This window comes from Cyrtonyx montezumae, unplaced genomic scaffold (assembly GCF_038088225.1).
Source record: "Cyrtonyx montezumae isolate F1298 unplaced genomic scaffold, pur_monq_1.0 scaffold_13, whole genome shotgun sequence".
In the NCBI taxonomy this organism is placed as follows: domain Eukaryota; kingdom Metazoa; phylum Chordata; class Aves; order Galliformes; family Odontophoridae; genus Cyrtonyx; species Cyrtonyx montezumae.
This window is the reverse complement of record NW_027071859.1, coordinates 5,907,610-5,927,026: the sequence shown is the minus strand read 5'-3', so window position 1 is coordinate 5,927,026 and position 19,417 is coordinate 5,907,610. Positions and strand designations below refer to the sequence as shown.

General features: G+C 47.0%; 1 protein-coding gene across 16 annotated transcripts in view; it reads right to left on the bottom strand.

The window, feature by feature from the left end:
• DTNB (dystrobrevin beta) overlaps positions 1 to 17,344 on the bottom strand; it is a 130,999-nt gene extending 113,655 nt beyond the window's left edge. For 14 of the 16 annotated variants that reach the window (XR_010621871.1, XR_010621873.1, XR_010621872.1 and 11 more), the window contains exons 1-4: positions 17,325 to 17,344; positions 9,028 to 9,095; positions 5,160 to 5,240; positions 3,578 to 3,791 (exon numbers count right to left, since the gene is read on the bottom strand). Coding sequence is in view for 10 of the 16 variants with exons in the window: in XM_065730566.1 (XP_065586638.1) it covers positions 3,578 to 3,791; positions 5,160 to 5,240; positions 9,028 to 9,094 (362 nt within the window). In the remaining 6 variants the exon portion in view is untranslated. Of the gene's footprint in view, positions 1 to 1,853; positions 1,895 to 3,577; positions 3,792 to 5,159; positions 5,241 to 9,027; positions 9,096 to 17,324 lie in introns of those variants that run through there. The other 2 variants (XM_065730574.1, XM_065730576.1) reach the window with 2 other exon arrangements.
• Between the last annotated feature and the right edge of the window lie 2,073 nt (positions 17,345 to 19,417).

The following is a 19,417-nucleotide window of genomic DNA, read 5'->3' as shown; positions in this document are numbered from 1 at the left end:
CTGGCTGGGTGAAACACTGCAGTTAATACTGGCAACAGACTGAGCAGCTCCAGGCTGGCCTGAAGGCACACACCCTGCCTCCCTGCTTCCCCATTTCTGGATGACTTTCCATAGCAATAAAGATGACCTCCAACGTGCTGGACTGGACAACCACATTTGCACACAGTACTTGGAAAACGTTAGGAGGGATTAAAACCACTGAAAGTAAACTCTGCCTCATGGCACTGAAATAGTGACAACAAATTTTAAGCTGTGTAAAGGCTGTAAAGTTAACAAAACAGTATAGATAGCATTTATCCTACTTCATTTCTGAATTTCAGTTACCTCAAAGGATAAAGCTGGCACTCCCACTATGCCAAACCACCAAGCCACATAAATAACAGCACCCAAAACCCAGCAAGAAGGATTTTACCACATCTGAAATCTGAAAAGATCCATTCTCTTCAAACCTCAGTCTCTGCTCTTGTCCGAGCAAATCTCAGTAACCATTTCAAACACCTTTAAGACAAAGTCTCAACCCCTCTCTCCATTTGCTGTTACAGCCATTCTTCTCTCAGCTCTGAATTAATTTTTCATTAATTAAAAGAAAGAACGAGTGACTGGAACCATCCACGCCTCCTCACAGGATACAGTCTTATCCTTGAAGACATCTCATGGTGCTTTCAGATATATAATGCCTGCTGGCATTGTTTATTAATCAAGAAAATAGTTTTAAAAAGAAAAACTCCTCCTCCCACATTCTGGTACAGAGGTGTAGTCTGTACCAATATCCATGCTGATTTTTGGAGCCATGTGACTCCATCTGCTGAATGCCCCACCGAAAGGAAAAAGAGCAGAACTTTCAGGATAGTGTTGAAACTCTTGTAATGCATGGGAGTTCTCAGGATAGGAAATAGGACTGTGGGACTTTTTTAAAACACATGGCACCTGCGAAATGAGGAGCTGGGTGCGCTGTTGGCCTGCAAGGCCATCATGAGCCAGCAGCGCGCCCTTGTGGCCAGGAAAGACAACGGTGCCCTGGCTGAGGCCAACAGTAGAGCAAGGTTAACTATGAGCCAAAAGGATGCTCCTAATGGCCAAGAAGGCCAGTGGGACCTTGGGAGAATTGCACAGAGTGTGGCCAGCAGGGCAAAGGAGATGCTGCTCCCTTCTGCCCTACAGAGGCCACACCTGGAGCACTGAGCCCAGTGCTGGGCTCCTCAGTGCAAGGCAGACAGAGAACTGAAGGAGAGAGCCCAGCAGAGGGCTGCAGAGATGGTGGAGCATCACCTGATGGGGAGAGGCTGAGAGCTCTGGGGCTGCTCAGCCTGGGGAAGAGAAGGGGAGAAAGGATCTGACCATCAGTATCTGAAGGGCAGGAGTCAGGAGGATGGGGTCCTTTCTGGTGGTGTCCAGCAACAGGACAAGGGGTAACAGGCATGAACTGGAACCCAGGGAGCTCCATCTGAATGTGAAAAAGAAGTTCTTCACTGTGACAGAGCACTGGAACAGGCTAACCAGAGAGGTGGTGAGGCCTCCTTCTCTGGAAACATTCAAAATCCATCCATAGGGTTTGGGTGGTCCTGCACAGAGCCAGGAGTTGGACTCGAAGATCACTAGGGATCCATATTCAAACATGGGCCATTCTATGACTCAGACCTGCAATTTCTCCTTTTTGATCCCCATTCAGTGAGCAATAGGAGGCAGCCACTTCACACAGGCACTCGGTCATACCAATTTCCCAAAAAAGCCATCACAGCTTTCCTCACAGTGCTTCTCTGCGGGTGCTTCCCCATACACTGTGTGAGCTCCTTCCAGCTTTGCCAACTATGGGGTGCCTCCTGATCACGCTGCTTGCCAGCTCATTTCCTCACCTGACTGTTGGTCATCCTCTCCCTCCTCCTTACTGCATGCTGCTGTTACAATATAAAAATAAAGAAGAAGTTGAAGCAACTAAACCTGTTACTAAATCACAAGCATTTCTAGAAAAGGTGACATTAGAAAGATCCTGAAGCAGTCACATGGAGTCGGGGGACAGACCATCACTCTGGGGTGCCAATAGTACTACAGAAAGCTACAAAGAAAAACAGGCTCTGGAACAAGCCACCATCACTGTCAAACACCTACAGGCAGAGCTTTGCAGGAGAAAGCAGCAAAGAACATCATAACACAGCTACTCCTCCTCCCAGCTCACCACAGTACACTGTATGAACCACCAGTTCTGCACCACAACCAGTGCTGTTCTGTGGGTCTCAGCAATGAGCTGTCTGTGAGCCCAGCTCCCATTCTTGGCTCTCCTATGGCACAGTGCAGTGCAGCATCACAGCTTCTCTCTCAACACCACAAGTCAGATAGAGGAAGCTCAGCAGACGATGTTGTGGTGTGCTGGGAGCAAGCAGGCTGCTCGTGCTGCAGGTAAGGGGCAGAATTAGCAGGGTTGGGGCAGGGGGAGACAAACATACCTCTAATTAAAGCCTCAACCTTCTGCGCCAGTCCCCCAAAACATAACCACTTCTATTTTAAATTCTACATTTTCTAGTGTGACCTGTTTCAGAACGAGGAAACTCATCAGTTACCCTTTATGACAACTCTCACAATCAATATCAGACCAAACAGAAAAACATAGAGATTTGATTCTGATGTCACGGCAGTATTCCTACTCTGAGCTCTGCACTGCTTTTAACTGTGCTTAGTGAGTCTGGGGTTGTTCTGGATTTCTGGGGAGGATAAATCTGGCTGCTCCTGGGTGACCTTAAGAAGAAATCTTAGTAAGAATCATTAAAACTTGAACATTACAAGCACAGCAACTATTTGGCACAGTCAGTGGTCCAAGTTGTTTTAGGTAAAACTCCTCCATCTCTATGTCAACGTTTTGGCCACAAGCAGTTTTCTGCTGCTCAGAGAGAAGGCAAAAGCAGAAAAAAGACAAAGCAGGTAATAGCTGATGGTGAGAAAGATAAGAAGTGATAAAAACAGTGAAATATATCCAGTTGCTACTCAAAGAACCCAGAGATAACTTTTACTCTAGACTAGAAGATTAACCCCTGATGAAAGAGGCTGCAAAAGCAACTTATTAAAGCTGGGCATAAGGGAGAGCCTGGCAGTATTCTGAAGAGGAAAACAAACTTCTTCCAGTCAGCAAATGAGAATTAGACTTTATGTGGTCACAGTGTGTTATAATAGGATCCAAGCTGAACATCAGAACAAGGCAGCACTGTAAAACGGTATTGTTGATCAACATTCAACAAAAAACCCTTTCACTTTCTAAAACCACTGCTACAGCACCATGAGTTTAACACTGTGTCCGATCACAGCCTGCAGAACACTTCAGTTCAGACACACAGCTCACAGCAGGAAATTCCAGAAGGCACTAACCCATCTTTCTCAAGAAAGCAATGTTTAAGAAAAAGCATGGCTGCTGTGGGAGTGTAGATCTGTAAACCTCTGCAGGCACTACTATGGCATTCAGTGTGTGTGCTTCACACAGCTTCACAAATGGAGAAATGGCATGCAGACACTGCCAGAGACTCATGCAGTTGCTGGCTGCATTCATTTAAGTGAAAATTAGTTGAAGAGTACAACTAGAGGAGTTACTAGCCTGTCATATGCTGCTATCATGAAGTTGAGGAGAAGGCTGATGGACTGCTCTACGCTGATTTGGTGAGTAGAAGGAAGGCGTTTGTTGAGCTGGTAGTAGATGGATGAAATGATGGTTTCTAGCCGAGACACGTTGATCTCTGTGTTATGATCCAAAGTGTTAAGGCCATTATCTCGGAAGGCTTCAATCATATTCCAGATATCAACAAGATGAACTAAAAATAAAGGAAAAAAATTAACTTCTATCCTGTAACACATACAAGCTTACTCTTATGGCACTAATTCCAAATACAACGTTAGCTTTTATTTTGGAATTAACCACTACTTACTCATATTAAAAGGAAGAGACAGAGTCCTGATACTCAGTTCACACCAGCTAGTGTAAAGCAACAGCAGTGCCCAGAGACACCAGGAGCCTTTTATTCTGCCCCTCAATGGAGGGCTCTGGAGTAAAGCCACATAAAGGAGAAACGTGCTCTTCCATCACAGAGGTGCAGCCGAGTGACCACATCCACTAGAAATTGGTTACAATAACCCTGAACATCCCTGTGCTAACTAGTAGCTCTGCTGAAGGAGGAACTTGATATTCCAGTTAAAGTGCTACTGCTTCCAGCTGGTGCCAAGAGAAATATACTTTGTAAACACATCTAGACTCCAAAGCCTGTCTAGTGAAAGTGTTTCATAACCACACCAAGTGATCTGCAGAACGCCATTAAACAATGTTTGAAGATGTTTCAGTGTTTGAAAAGCGTGCAAGGCTGTGGGTAAGACATCTAAGGACCATCAAACTGCTGACCCACAGCAAACATATCCCCTACCCCCTGGTGCAGACAAAGATCACAAAAGCACTCTGGCTTATGCATATATGTAATCAAAAGGTTACTCAAGGCATATGCATGGCATCAGTGAGTTGGGCCCTACTGCACTATGATTAGCATATCTTAATGACCTTGCTACTGATGAAGTGATCTTTTTAATTCAAAAGCATGGGCTTGGGTTGTTTTTTTGTTTGTTTTTTGTTTTTTTTTTTTTAGGAAAAGCATACCACCTTTCCTAAGGCATGAAGAAGGTGCAGAGCTGCAGTTTGAATCTGCACACATCTGCTGGACTCCTCAGCTGCTCTCCTGTTCTCTCCCACACTGGTTCCACATCAGTGGGAGGAGGGAGCTGCTCCATCAGCCTGCCAAGCTGCTCACTTGGTCGTGTTTAATACAGGAAACTGAATCCCTGGGTTAACCCTTACTTTGATGGGTAACCTCTGTGCTGGTGATCATAGCCAAGCTCACAGTTGCACCCAGCTGTCTGCTGGCTTGTGCTCCACCATGCTGGGAAGGAGATAACACAGTCTGGGGTTGTCTGTAGGCAACACTGACTGCAATAAAGCACGTCAGTCCGGCCCAGGTATTTCGGGTTTTTCTTGAAACAATAGGACCTAAAACTGAAGACACTATAAATACTGGTCAAAAAATCACTGCCTCTTTAATTATAATCTCTATTTTTAAGTAACAACTCCCACCGTGTTCTTGCATTATTTCAATCTCACACAGGTAGAATATGTGCAACAGAGAGTGGTCACAACTTACGGTTACATCTTTTCTGCACAAACCGCAGCTTACAGGCTGTTCGGTACGTTGAGAGTCTGATGACATCAAAGTTCTGTGCCCCTGTGGACAAATAAAAGTGGGTGTTTTTCTTGGCTCTGTGCTCATCTGACTTTAAAAGCGACGTGATTGTTTCTCCACACACATCAGCCCTGGTATGGGACAACATCAAGGGTTTCTGTGCAGTATTCTGTTAGGAAATGTGACCAGTGTATTGCAAACTGATGGAAGTGTCAGACTGATATGAGAGCTCTGAGGTCCTGAAATGGAAACAATAATTGGCTTGAGCTGCAAGTGTGTACAAAGAGGACTGCACTGCTGCTGGGAGGTGTGTACATAAAAGAAAGAAGAAAAGTGGGGGGATGCTCCTACTGCTGTCTGCATCACAGTCCCCCCAGGAGCATGCTTTCCTTCTCCCAAGCAGATCCATATCAGATAAGCAGCAGGAGAAAAAGCACAGAGGAGAGAATCCTAACCTCACCAACAACCTCCCACTTCAAGATATTTAACACCTTCACTGTGCCTTCAACCAATCCCACATCGTGAAAGATGTAAGTGCTATTCTCTATCACCAGTCTGCACCACATCTACCAGCTCCAGCCAGCACTGCAGTCACCTTCAACATTACAAACCTGAGCAGCTCCTGGAAGTTGTATCAACCCTCTGCCAACCAGATCTGTGCATCTCCTGGGCTGATCAGATGAGATGATAAATGATGTGGGGATGATAAATGACACCGCTCTTAAGTCTGGTATCGATCATTTCAGATTTGGAAGAAGACAACAACCAGTCCAAGCCTTGAAAACCTCATTAATCATAAACAGAAATGTCTTTTCACTGGCTCACATTTCAACAGCATTTGTGGCTACGCCCTGTAATCAGTGGAACTCTAAGGAGGAGCGTGAACAATCCTGCACACAGTGGATGCACATGGATCCTGCACCTCCCATGTCCTCATGGGAGTGCATAGAAGTAACATCTGTGCAATCTTTCAGACTTCTGAAATGCCACTGCCTCCACAAGGACTGAACTGAGAAGCAGGGAAAACTGACTCACAGAATGCAGCCCGCTAAAAGACACACACGGCAAAAAAAGCCAAAAGCAACAAACCCACATCCTCCTGAAGAGGGTACACGGCTGCTGTGGCAGGGTCATGCTCTAAGGTGATAACTTATTCCCTCCTACAGTATTCTGAATTCAAAAAGCAATCTGCAAACAAATGCCTTTGAGTCCACGCTCACCGACTCACAACTGCAAATTTCAAAACCCACCTTATTTGATCAGTACAGGAGACGTACAGATCTGTTTGGCCTTTTTGTCCTCTGGGTATTTCGTGAGAAGTTGGCAAATACAATGCCAAATCACCTGCTTAGGCTCACACAGACCTGTAGGCTGTCTCGAAACCAAAGAACAAGAGGTGAGAAGCATCTCCTAAGAGCAGTGAGAGCACTGACTGCCACTCCAATGCGAAGCTCCCCAGGACTGGCAGTGATGAACCAACACCTGGGGAGCATTCTGCTAGACAGCGTGGCACAGTAAACATTTCTAGTCTATTTCTCAGCACCATCTTTAGAAAACTTATCTCAGATTAAGCATCTGATATAGTGGTTGGCAACCCTACCTGTTGCAGGAGGTTGGAACCAGGTGATCCTTGAAGTCCCTTCCAGTGCAAACCATTTTAAGATTCCATGGCCTGACTAAATAACATAGACTGAAGTATTCTGATCCCAGGCTAGAACAAAATAACTCATTTTGTGCTTCTTGTCCGATCTTATTTCAAAACTCTCCATTAGAGTACCTAAGTCCACCTTCCAACACACAAAAAACACTTGAGCAGATGATGAGCCTTCTCAAACACTTTGTCTATCAGAAAGTTTTGTATAGCTAGCCAAGGACCAGACACTGCGCCTCAAATTTTCAGACCTCTTTAGTGGGGTCTGTTGTGATACAACAATGAGAAATGGTTCCAGACTAAAAGAGCAGATATTTAGATTGGATATAGAGAAGCTTCTTTTACAGTAAGTGTGGTGAAGCACTGGCACAGGTTGCCCAAAGAGGTGGTGGATATCCCTGCAGACACCCAAGGTCAGGCTGGACGGGGCTCTGAGCACTGATGGAGCTGTGGTGCCCCTGTTCAGTGCAGGGGAGTTGGACCAGGTGGCCTTTAAAGGTCCCTTCCAACCCAAACAATCCTATGATACCACAGCAATATATGCAGTAAGGCTTGATCAGCTCCCACATAAAGCATGGGTGTCCAACCTTTTGGCTTGGCTGGGCAGCGATGAGTGAAAAGGAAATCTCATCATCTGCACACAAAATACATAATGTAGTTAAGGTATATAAGTAACAAATTAAAAAGTAACAAGACTTCTTTTCTTGTTCATCTGAGTCCTGACCATCTGCAAGGTGGAGACCCCACAACCTCCTTGGGCAAGCACACTCAAAGTAAAAATGTTTCTTCTCACATTCAGCTGGAGTTTGTCACATTTCAGTTTGTGCCCACTGCCTTGTGCCTGCCACTGCACTGAGGAAAGCCTGACTCCATCCTCTTCACACCCTGACATAAGAAACTTCACATTTCCCAGGAAGCAGTGGAGTCACCATCCCTGGAGGTGTTCCAGAACCGTGGGGATGTGGCACTGAGAGACGTGGGCAGTGGGCATGGGGGGGTGGGCTGGGGTTGGACTGGACGACCTCTAAATACACTTTTGCCTTATCAGAGCAAACCTCTAAGCATCGATGAACATCAGTGTATGAAGATCTCTTAGCAAGGAAAGCACTTCTGCATTCATCTTCACAAAGAAATATGTCACCTGTCCCAGAAGAGATGAAGGTCCGAGACCTTCAATCAGCCATCCAACATGTTAGAGCACCTTACAGAGAAAGTAAGGTGTACCACATGATGTACCACACTAAGCTCTTCTAATGGACAAGCGCTACTGTCGTTTTACAAGATCCCAGTGGGATTTATTTTGGGATTTCATGCACCAATCCAACCACGTTTGCTTAAGCAGAGCAGAGGCACAGAAAAAGATGAGGTGTGTAGACTGAAGACTGCAGCTGTTAGCTTCTGCCAAGGGCTGGGCACACAGAAAGGGATCTCACTATAACCTCAGACACAAACCAAGCTGGGAAGGCAGGGAGGAATACAACCCTGACAGGTCTGACATGAAAGGAAGCAGATACAACCTGGCCAAGAGCAAAATTGTTCTTGAAATGACAAGATGCTCACAACCACAATAAGAACGATGCTCTGGAAGTCCTCCAGCAAAACAGCAGCACTAATATGGTACTTGTTTTAAGAAAGACATTCACCTGCCCAAATTCTAGGTTAAGGAGTGCTCTCACCTAAGCTAAGGAGTTTCATTCAGACCTGTGTTTCAGTAGGAAAGTGAAGTAACATGAAGACATGCAAACACACACAGAGTCTTTTATTTCTAACTGCTCATACCTTTTTAAAAGGCTGCGTGTCATTCTTTAAATGAGATTATCTCCAGTCAAGCACTTGATTTGTAGTAACAGTGACAGCCTCTCTTTGGGCATCATGGTGCTCCTTAAGGTGAAATATGCCCTTTTTGACTTTATTTATTTTAGTAGCTGTCTACAGACTTTGGAAATCCTGATATATGGGAAATGTGAACACTCCTTATAAAAGGAGCTTGACAAAGCATAGTCTGCACAACTCCTCAGGCAGCTGTGACCCATCTCCCACACTCTCCTGCTGACCAGCACCCAGGATGCTGTTCACTGGATCAGGATAAGGAAACAGGATGGAAATGATTTGGTGAAATGCTTAAAACAAAGCTCTCTGTAAAGGATAAATGATGTTACCTTCCAGTCTCCTACTTACTCATTTCCATGAACAGCTGTCTCTTCTCCGCCATTGTCCTCCTCCTCTTCCCACTCTCCTCAATCATTCTGGAGACAAAAACAGCAAAGAGTGTTTGTGCCAGAATTCCTGTTACAAGAGCAGCTTACTGCAAACAATATTATTATATTCCTCAGCTGAGAATAGTTTGGTTAGATTTGGAAAATGACAACAGCCAATAGTTGGACTTGATGAACCTTATGGGTCCCTTCCAATTTGGGATATTTTGTGATTAAGAGTAGAGAGTAATACTGTCCCACATCTACAACAGAGAGAACTGTGTAACACTTCTTAAAGCTGTGCACACTATAGGAAATAGAGATTCTGACACTCTGCTTTCTAGCCTAATGTTGGCAAATCTCACACAAACACAATGCTGGGTTTGGGGGTGCAGCAGGAGGTTGTCTTTAAATAAAAAGTCAGAAGATTTCACCTAACTTTGAATCAAGCTGCCCTTCTTGCCTGAGGGAAACAGATGAAAGAAGTGGCACAGAAACAGTGGGACTCACAGCCCGAGCTAAGGAGCCACAGGGCAATCTAGTGCTTCCTACAGCTTACTTCATAAGGTAGTCTCAAAAGACAACTACTAAATCTCAATCAACCGTGGCACAAAAATAATCAGCTAAATGCAATATCACTGTACAACTCCAGTTCAAATTGCTCCATTATATTATTCTTCTGTTATTCACCAACTAATTTCCAAAATGACTTAAAAAATGAAACCAACCAACAACAGAACGAGAAAATGCCTAACAACCATTCTACAGTCTCACCAGAACCCAACTCCAAGGGAGATGGCCAGCTCATCCTCACGCAGCACAATGGCAAGGCAGATTTCGTTAGGCTTAAATGTCACCCAAGAGAAAGAAGCTGTGTCTTGGCACTTAACATGTGCTCTGATTAACAGCATCCCTCAGCAGTCCTCCACTCTCTGTTAATTATTCTCCGATAAAGATCCCAACATACATTCATCCTGGAAGCCACTGAGACCTTTACTCTCAGCAGTTCATAAAATGAAAATAAGTGCATGGTTGTATCTGCAAACACACTCTGTTTCCTACTTGAGAGAATCATAGACTCGGAACCAACGTGCTTCTCGCTGTCCTCAAATGCTGCCCCAAGCTCAGGAGCTGTTTTTCAGTGCTAACGTTCCCTTTGTTTCCACAGGCATGTCATCCTGAAGAATGCCAGTCGATGTACCAGCAAGCAGCTTTATTTCAAATGCCAGCACCTCTCTAAATTCCACAACAGATGGACCCCATGGGTTGGATTAATTACTTGGTCTTCTAAACAGTTCTAATAGGGACCATTTTATCAAGAGACAAGGCACGATACCACTGCATTTTCTGCAACATTGAAACCCATCATTATGATATTACAAGTGCTGGGTGTGTGCCCCTCGTTTCACCTCCATGACACCCTGTACCCATCTGCAGCACTGGGACCGGTCCTGGGGAGCCTTCCTCATGTCACAGCTGCAATGTAGAACATTTCAAGTCACGACAGCACCCTGACATCCACCTCTTCCCCTATAGAGGCTTCGTGGCTTTGCTGGTACCAGGATTTGAGATTTTTAGAGGCTGTTCACCTATACCACTGCTATGGGACACCATCACGCAAGCTACCACTACTCCTCATACCCCCTGCAAGGCACTGAGTGACCCACCTGCTCAGTGACACCACCCTTGAACTGAGATCCAAACATGCAAATCAGACTCTCCATGCTACTGAGAGCAGAGATGCATGAATGTACTGATTAACCAAAACTCAGGGCCTCATGCCAGGGGAGGTTCAGGGTGGATATTAGGAATTATTTCTTCTCTGAAAGAGCAGTGATGCAGTGGCACAGCTGTCCAGGGAGGTGGTGGCGTCACCATCCCTGGAGTTGCTCCAGAATCGTGGGGATGTGGCACTGAGGGATGTGGTAAGTGGGCACGGTGGGGTGGGTTGGGGTTGGACTTGGGGATCCTAGAGGTCTTTTCCAACCTGAATGATTCTATAATGTATAATCTGTCTTTCTCAAGGAAGTAAAATACTTGAAAGGTTCAGCAGGTGAAGAGCTCAGCAATCATAGAATCAAACAGGTTGGACAAGGCCTCCAAGATCATCAAGTCCAATGGTCAACCCAAGCCCACCATGCCCACGAAACCAAGTCTCTCAGTGCCACATCTCCTGCACTTGCTGACCAAAAAAAACAACCCATAGCCAACACACTCTGCTTGTAAAGCTAGAACAGAGAGGGGCAGAAGGACCTGTGAGCCTCAGCAGAACCACAAACAGCCAGGTCCCTAGAAGGGTCTTACAGCAAAGCCTCACTTGCCAGCATAGGAAAGGTACCTTCACTTCTTAAAAACCAGCCACTGGGAAGCAGGCAATGCTTCTTGCTATTTCCATGAAGCTAGAAGCCAAAAGCTTACCAATTTTACAGATCACATGTTAAGAGCATTTCTAAAGGCATTTAGAGAGGTTCTGCTTTGATTATCCTGAAAAGCTGAACTTTACTTTAAAAGCCTGGGTCAAAACCATAGTACTGAGTCCTGTCTTCTACGTGACCCCTCTGTATGACCAGGAAACCTGTAAAGGACTACAAGGAGCTGATCTCTAACCTCTTTCTTGTATTTCACTTCTGCCCAAGAATGGAACCTCACTCTTACAGTAAAGAGATACAACGCTCCATTAAACCACTGGAACAGGTTGCCCAGAGAAGTTGTGAATGCCCCATCCCTGCAGGCACTCAAGGCCAGGCTGGATGTGGCTCTGGGCAGCCTGCTCTAGTGGTTGGTGACCCTGCCCAAAGGAGGAAACTAGATGATCTTTGGGGTCCTTTTCAACCCAGGTTGTTCTATGATTCTATGACAGCTCCTGCTTCACTTAACAAAAAGGACTATGAGAAGGTTCATCCGAATGCATTTGTTCCTTCGAGGCTTTTATAAGCAAATGCAGGCCAGAGCCAACCCTTGTAGCTGGACAGCTCCCAAAGTTGCAAGGATTGTGTCCTGCATGGAAAGCTGCACGCTCAAGTAATGCTCTGCAGGTTTTGGTCTTCACATTGGCTCTTGCTCTGAGAGCATGAGCTCAATTTACACTCCTTACCAACGGTGGAAGACTCGAACATTTACAAGAGAGCACGCAGGTGCTCTGTTCAAGTCCAACTCAGTGAAATAGAGAACATTCTCCCTGCAGCAGCAGAGCAGTGCTGACTTCAGTGTAAGAATGGTGCCAGTTCAACACAGTACAGCTCTGTTTCATGTCAAGATGCAGTAAGCTTGTTCAAGGAGGCAGGTATGAGATCAGTAAGATGAATGCAGTGCTGCCAAAGAATTTACCTTCTACCTGACAGAGAAGACAGCAGAGGTACTGATGCTGACTGTGGTCTACACGTCTTAAAGCCAAGCTTGCTCATGCTATGAGATGTAATACGACAGTGACAATTCGTTTTACTTTATATATATATACACATGCTTGATTTTATACCACTTGGAAGGAGTAGCCCCAAGTCCTGCAGGATATTCTAGCTCTCCACAATTCTACCTTTTTCCTTACCTTGGAAAATTCTCTGCCATGCCCACAGTACGTGCACGCATCACATATTGAAGCCTGGCTGGATCAAAACCAATGGTATTGATAAAAAGCAAAGCCTGAAGGCCGTCCTCCGCAAGGTGTGCTGCTACAGGCTCAGTCACTGATGGCACCACAGTGCTTCCTGATCACACTCCCAGCTCAAGCACAAAAGGAGCTCATCAGGCCAATACTACAGGACCTATTTTACAAGGTTTCGCTCTTCTTGGAGCTCATCAGCTGTAGGTAACGGCCTAGACAAACAGCACTGCCTTTTCTATCAGCAGGAGGCAGCCCAACCAGAGTTAACGCCGCAGCCCTCGCTCTTGCCCCAAACACAGCCACCATCCCAAATGACACCATCTGTTCTTCCCCAAGCACCACTATAGGCATTGCCTACCACGTTATAAATCATAGCCTGGAACGCTGTCATCCTGGTTCTGTGTCTGCAGCTTCAAGCGCTGCCTCACTGCGTTCTAATTACTTTAATTTAGGGACTAAACAAATCAGCTCCTGAGCTATGGAAGGGATGCGTTGGGTTTCTCCCCTCGTTTTGGGGTTGGGTTTTTAAATACTCCATTTTGGTTTTATTATGTAATTCCACCCGTAAGACATCCTCCTAAGGAAGCTCTGAGAACTTTAAGTCCTGATACCCATTTTCTGGCACCGCTTATGACAAAACACAATGCAGCACACAAATGCAAGTTCATTTCTGGAGGGTTACAATGGAGTTTGTTTAGTGCCCTGGTGTCCCTTCAGCAGCAAAAGCAATATCTGACACCACTGACAGGAACACCGCAGCTGTTGTGCAGGGATAAAGTCATGTTTGTCCCTGTGTATGCTCAGGAAGAACTTATAATTAAAAATAAATAATCAGAACACCACCGGGCACATACGTAGATCTTAACTGTACCAAATACACAGTGAAGGAAGCTTGATAACAGCCAGTTTTCCAATTAGAAGAAACCCATCTTCCCAAGTGGTCTGAAGAGAGCCTTCCACCCCCAGCAGCTCCTTTAGCTCTGAAGGTTTGAATAAAACTCCCCCTGAGATGCAGATACCGAACAACAAACGAGGACGGAGCCACACTGCAGAAATGAGTGCACTCACATCTGCCTCAGAGCTGCCATCACTTCTTTGGGGCTCCTCAGCTGCTACAGTTCCCATTTTCATTTGATGTAAACGATTTTAAACAGTTTACCTTAAAGTCCAAACATGAATCTGTGTATGGTACAGAACAAGCTGTATTTATTCACCTCAGATGATGTTGAAGTATCTTCTTTTTTTACTCTTTTCTTTACTAAGAACTTGAACAAAACCCACAGACCTTGACTTGCATTCCTTCATCTCCCTCTCTGTCCATCCAAAGCATCCGCTGCTGTCCTACTTCCTCGCTCACCTCTTCATCTTCCATTCTCATGTGGTTCAAATCCTGACCTCCCTTTAATCAGCAAACGTGAACACACGTAAGTACTCCTTCACTTCACTACACCTCTTCATAGGAATAAAGGAAGAGCTTAGGAGTTATTTCAGGGGAATATATTTAACATGTTTAAGGTCTGTTCCGACCCAAACCATTCTGTGATGATCTTAAAGGTCCCTTCAGGCCCAAACCATTCAATGAAAACTCAAGGAGAGAAAAAGATGAGCCACTCACACTAGCAGACTGCCAACACCTTCTTTCAGAGCATACTTTGCACAGCTCTGGCCATTTCTTCTAGTTCAACTACCATTTCAAACTCAGCTCCCAGCCCTGAATGGAATCCTTAAGTAATGGTGTATGGAAGTATTCAGAATGCTGTCATATGTCACCTCAATATCTACAACACGCCAACAAACAGAGCATCCATGACAAACCACACACAACTTCTGGTACCATGGATTCCTAACAAAGCTCAAATGCTTGCTTAAGATCTTTACAACTCAATGTATGGCAGTTTAGAAGAGTATCATCAAGAAACTCCAGACTAACACCAAGATCATAATGAATTCCACTGCAAAGGTACGAGTTAGTGGTTTTTTGGTGATGCTTTCATGTCTTGGGGGCTTTTTGGTGTGTGTGTATGTCAATTTTCTTTTAAATACAGTGAATCAGAAGCTACTTCTAAAGATTCTTCAAAAAGCATACAGATGTGTACAGTAGCATTCCTTTAAATTAATGGACAATCACGTGGTTTGGAAAGAAAAGCAGCAGGAAGAAATGATCGCTGACCTATTCCACCCCTTGCCACTTCTGTTTAAACTGCTAAGATTTTTTTCCAAGGCATAAAATGCCATCTGTTCTGGACAGCACCATCCTCTGCTGCTCCTCACTGCTTCGGTTCACTGCCTGCATTCACTGCTACGCACTGCAGCCTCAGCACCAGCCTGAGTGCTGCTCTGAGGTCAGCAGCCTTCTCCTCAGTGGTGCAGCATCCAGTTGGAGGCCTCTGCTTAGCAGTGTTCCTCAGGGGTTGGTGCTGGGCCCGGTCCTGTTCAATATCATCAATGAACAGGCTGGCACAGCTGCACAGAGAGGTGGTGGGGTCTCCTTCTCTGGAGATGTTCTAGACTCACCTGGATGCCAACCTGTGCAACCTGGGCTGGGAGCTGCTTGGGCAGGGGGTTGGACTGATGATCTCTGGAGGTCCCTTCCAACCCCTATAGTTCTGCTATTCCTCCTAATCTGTAAGCAATTCATCAGCAGAGATTCAGGGAAAGGCAGTGACATGGAGCCCGGCCCCCACAGGCTGTGAAGCTCTAGAGCTGATGTTTGCAAAGTCAGAGAAGATAAGAAAGCTGTAAGAGAATGCTACCAGGTGATATTCCAGGGATGTACCCTCAGTAAAGAGGGGAGCATTAAGCATGAGGAACAGGAAACCCACACACTACTAAGGACAGCACTGCATGCTTCAGCACGAATCGTACAGACAGAACAGCTCCCCAGCAAGTGAGAAGGATGCACAGGAGTTGGGCACAGGGGCCAAGAACACAAAAATGCTTTTCTTTAATAACTTTCTGAGTGTTTAATAGCCACAGTGCGTGCTTCCTACACTCAAACTATTAAAAACTGAGATACAAGTGGATATTGATTGCATCTCCATTCATCTTTAAGCAGACCGAGTCGGACAGCAATAGTTCCTCAGTGTATACCACATTACAAAGCCCCTTCCTGACCCTTCCAAATCAAGTTTACTTACACATATTGGGGCATCTGTTACACATCTGTACTGCTTTAGCACAGCTGAGAGGTTCAAATGCTTTCATCCTTTCTGGTAAGCCTTGAAAGCCCACAGGACTGGAAGAGAGCCACAAAGCTAAGCTTAGCCACAGGTTATCAGTAGGAACCCATTTAAGCACTAAACCAAACGTACACCACACAATCATGATTTCTTTTCTTTGGCACTGAAAGAAAAACCTGAAATATTCACTTAACAGAAATGTTACGACTTCGAGTCCATATCACCAAACTCCATAACCCTGAAACCATGATGTTAAAAAATGAAAGCAGCAGTGGTAACGGTAAAAGGAGCAGGCTGTACGCAGAAGGGAACGCTGAGAACTGTCTGTCATCCTAAGCAGCCACACTACTGCAAGCAAGCAGGGAGCTGGGGGCAATCCTGGGAGTTTAATGCTGCCATGGTGTCCATGTTCCCAAGAGCTGGGGGCTCACAGGTCTGCAAAATGAAGATGAGAACCCCCTGCAAGAGAAGCAGCAGGATCCCAAGGAAGATTAAGACAACAGGATGATATGGAGAAAGCAAAAACAGCCTGGGATAGCTGCCTCTGGAGCAGCATCCTGGGCAGAGGAAAGCACAGCAGGATTCCAAGGCTCAGAAGAACGATGCTGGAAGCGTGAGGTGAACTGGCCACTCTGACAAATACCTTTTGAGAAAGTGCAGCACAGACCACAGCCACTGACAGCACTGGTTTTGCTGAGGTTACTGCTGGAACTGCCCTACAGCAGCCTCTTTCCATCTCCACTAGCTGCTTGCCAGCAACACCCTTCAACTCAAACTCTCCACTAATATAAAATACCCTTTGGAAACACGGAAAGCAACAGCCTCAAACAGACACTTCTGGGTTACCTCCATTCCTCCGAGCGCACCGAAGGTTTGGTGGCAGTACAGGATCACATACAAGGAAAGAAAGGAGGAAAAAAACCCAACACCACAAGTAATTCTTCAGGCCAACGTTTCTCAAATTTCGCAAGGCGGAAATGAGAATTTAAACTCTTTTTTTTTTTTTTGGCCACAGCAGCCAACAAGCAGAACACGGAAGCTGATGCACCACGCACTGTTTCAGAATAAAAAAACTGAAAGTACAGAGTGTTTTTAAAGGGCAGCACTGCACAGCTGTTGACCAAACTCACAGGAGTGGCTTGGATGCTGACAGAAGTATGATTCTCAACAGCACAGAAACCACAGGCAAAGTGCTCCCCAGCTCATCCAGGGCTCAGCAATCCCCTCCCAGAAAAGGGAGCATCACACAGCAGCGTGGCTCTCCTGGCATCCATCAGGTTGCACACAGAGGCAGTGGGTGGCCCTGCAGGCTGCCAAGGTCAGGCTGGACGGGGCTGGGAGCACTGATGGAGCTGCTGGTGTCCCTGCTCAGTGCAGGGAGTGGGACCAGGTGACTTTGGAGGGTTCCTTCCAACTCTAAGGTGTCTGTGATGACGATGAGTCCCTGAACACGTCTGGCTGAGCTCTGTGCTGCAGCTCCATCCCAGCGCAGTGCATTACCTGGATGGCACCTGGAGCCTCTCGGGCAGCGTCCACCTCCGGGCTCTCAGCTCCTTCTCCGAGCATCGAAGGGCAACCTGGAAAAAACAAACAACCAAACAACCCAACAAAACAACCACGGGAGAACAAAAAAGCCGCGATAAAGTTGCGTGAAAAACACGGGGGTATTTCTCCCGTCTCGCTGAGGGTGAAATTCAACTTCCTGACGCGTCCGCAGAGGAAGGCTCCAAGTCTGCACCCGGCAAAGGCTGCAGATGTCACAGCCCGGGAGGGCCGGGCCGGATCGCACCCAAATGCCACCGACCGCGGTCCTCGCAACACAACCGCACCGCGGCTCCGAGCACGGCGAGCTCCTCCCGCTCCAATGACGCCCGCCGCTAACTGCGCAGCCCGACCCCGACTGAGAATCATCCTGAGGGCCCCGCGGATGCCCGCAGTCCCCGCTGAGGCCACGCACCTCTCCCGGGATGGCCGCCCCACTCCGCCCGGGCCGCGGCAGCCGCCGCTCCGCCTCAGCGTCCCCGCTCCAACGGTCCCCGGCCGCCTCGCGGCGCGCAGCCAATCGCAGGGCGCCTCCGCGGGGGCGCGCGCCCTCCGGCCAATCCCACCCCGCCCTCCGCCTCCCTGAGCCAATGGCCGAGCGAACCCCCGAGCCGCGCCCCGCCTCCTCGCTGCCACAGCCAATCGCCAGGCGGACGCTCCTCCTGCGGCGGACGTGCGTGCGCTCGCACCGCCCCTCGGCCAATCAGACGCGCTCTCCGTCCCCAGGCGCGCTCGTGCTCTCCAGCCAATCAAGAGCTGGAGAGGCTTCGCGCGCTCCCGTCTCCGGCGCATGCGCGGTGGGGGCTGTGCACCTCAGGTCGCTGAGGGCGCAGGGTGGTTTGAGTATTGAGGCGCCGCCATCCTGACACTGCTGGGAAAACCCCTTTCATGCAAGCACAGAATGCTTGGGTTGGAAGAGATCATCACGTCCCAACCCCCTGCTGCAAGCAGGGCCACCAACCTCCAGATGTGCTACCAGAGCAGGGTCCCACCCAGCCTGGTATGAACACCTCCAGGGATGGAGCACCCACAGCCTCTCTGTGCAGCTGCACCAGCACCTCACCGCTCCCTCTGTGAACAGCTTCCCCCTGACGTCCAATGTTACCCTTCCCAGGCGTGATGTGTGCCTGAAACTACTCCACCTCTTCTTACACAGCGCTGAAGTGAAAGAACAAACCCAAATGTAGCAAGAGGGAAGAAGAAATGAAAGCAGAAAGGCAAAGCTTTGGAGTTAGTTTTAGTTTTGTTTTTTTTTTCCTCCATGGTGTAATAAAAAAGTAAAAAAAAAAATACCACAAAGAAACCACAGAGACCCAGGCAGAGGGGAACAGCCCGAGCTGGCACCAGCCATGAGGTCTCGGCAACCAGAGTTGCTCCAAGAGCAAAGCTTTCCTCAAAGGCGAACTGCACAAAATATGGCAAAGACTGGAGCAAGTGCACCACACCACATGAGCCTCGATGGAGAAGATTCACTCTGTCCCAGCCCTAACCAGGACAGGGGCGACGTAAAGTTCATTTCCAGCTTTCCAAGTGTGCAAATTGTCTTTCTGTTCTGCTTGAGGTGGAGTCAGTGGTGAAATCGCTTGGAAAAAATCTCAGGTCAGGTCTGAGGCCAGGAGAGACTTGTGCAGAAGTGGCTGCTCCAAGGGAAGCTCTTGCTGGTACGCCAAAGAGCGAAAGCATTGACACAGGCATTGCTTGCCCGAGCCCACTGCGTTGCAGTACCAGGTGAGCTGGACCCTCCTTCATACAGCATCTCCAGGTGTGGTGTGCTGCACAAGGCTCATGGAGCTATGAGAAATGTTAGACTGGAAGGAATCTCTTGTATCATCAGCAGCTCCTTCAATCACTGACACTGCATTTCTATCTCGTGTATGTTACAGGGATTGTGGTTTTCGTCCTTTCTAGTATGGCATGTTTTCGCTCTATCCTTCATTACAGCGAATGGACTTCTGCATTTACACACTCACACAACCTCAGTGCCCTGTTTGTCTTCTCCCTGCTCTGATATTTTACCTGCAGAGTGCTGATAGCTCACTACTTCTTCTGCA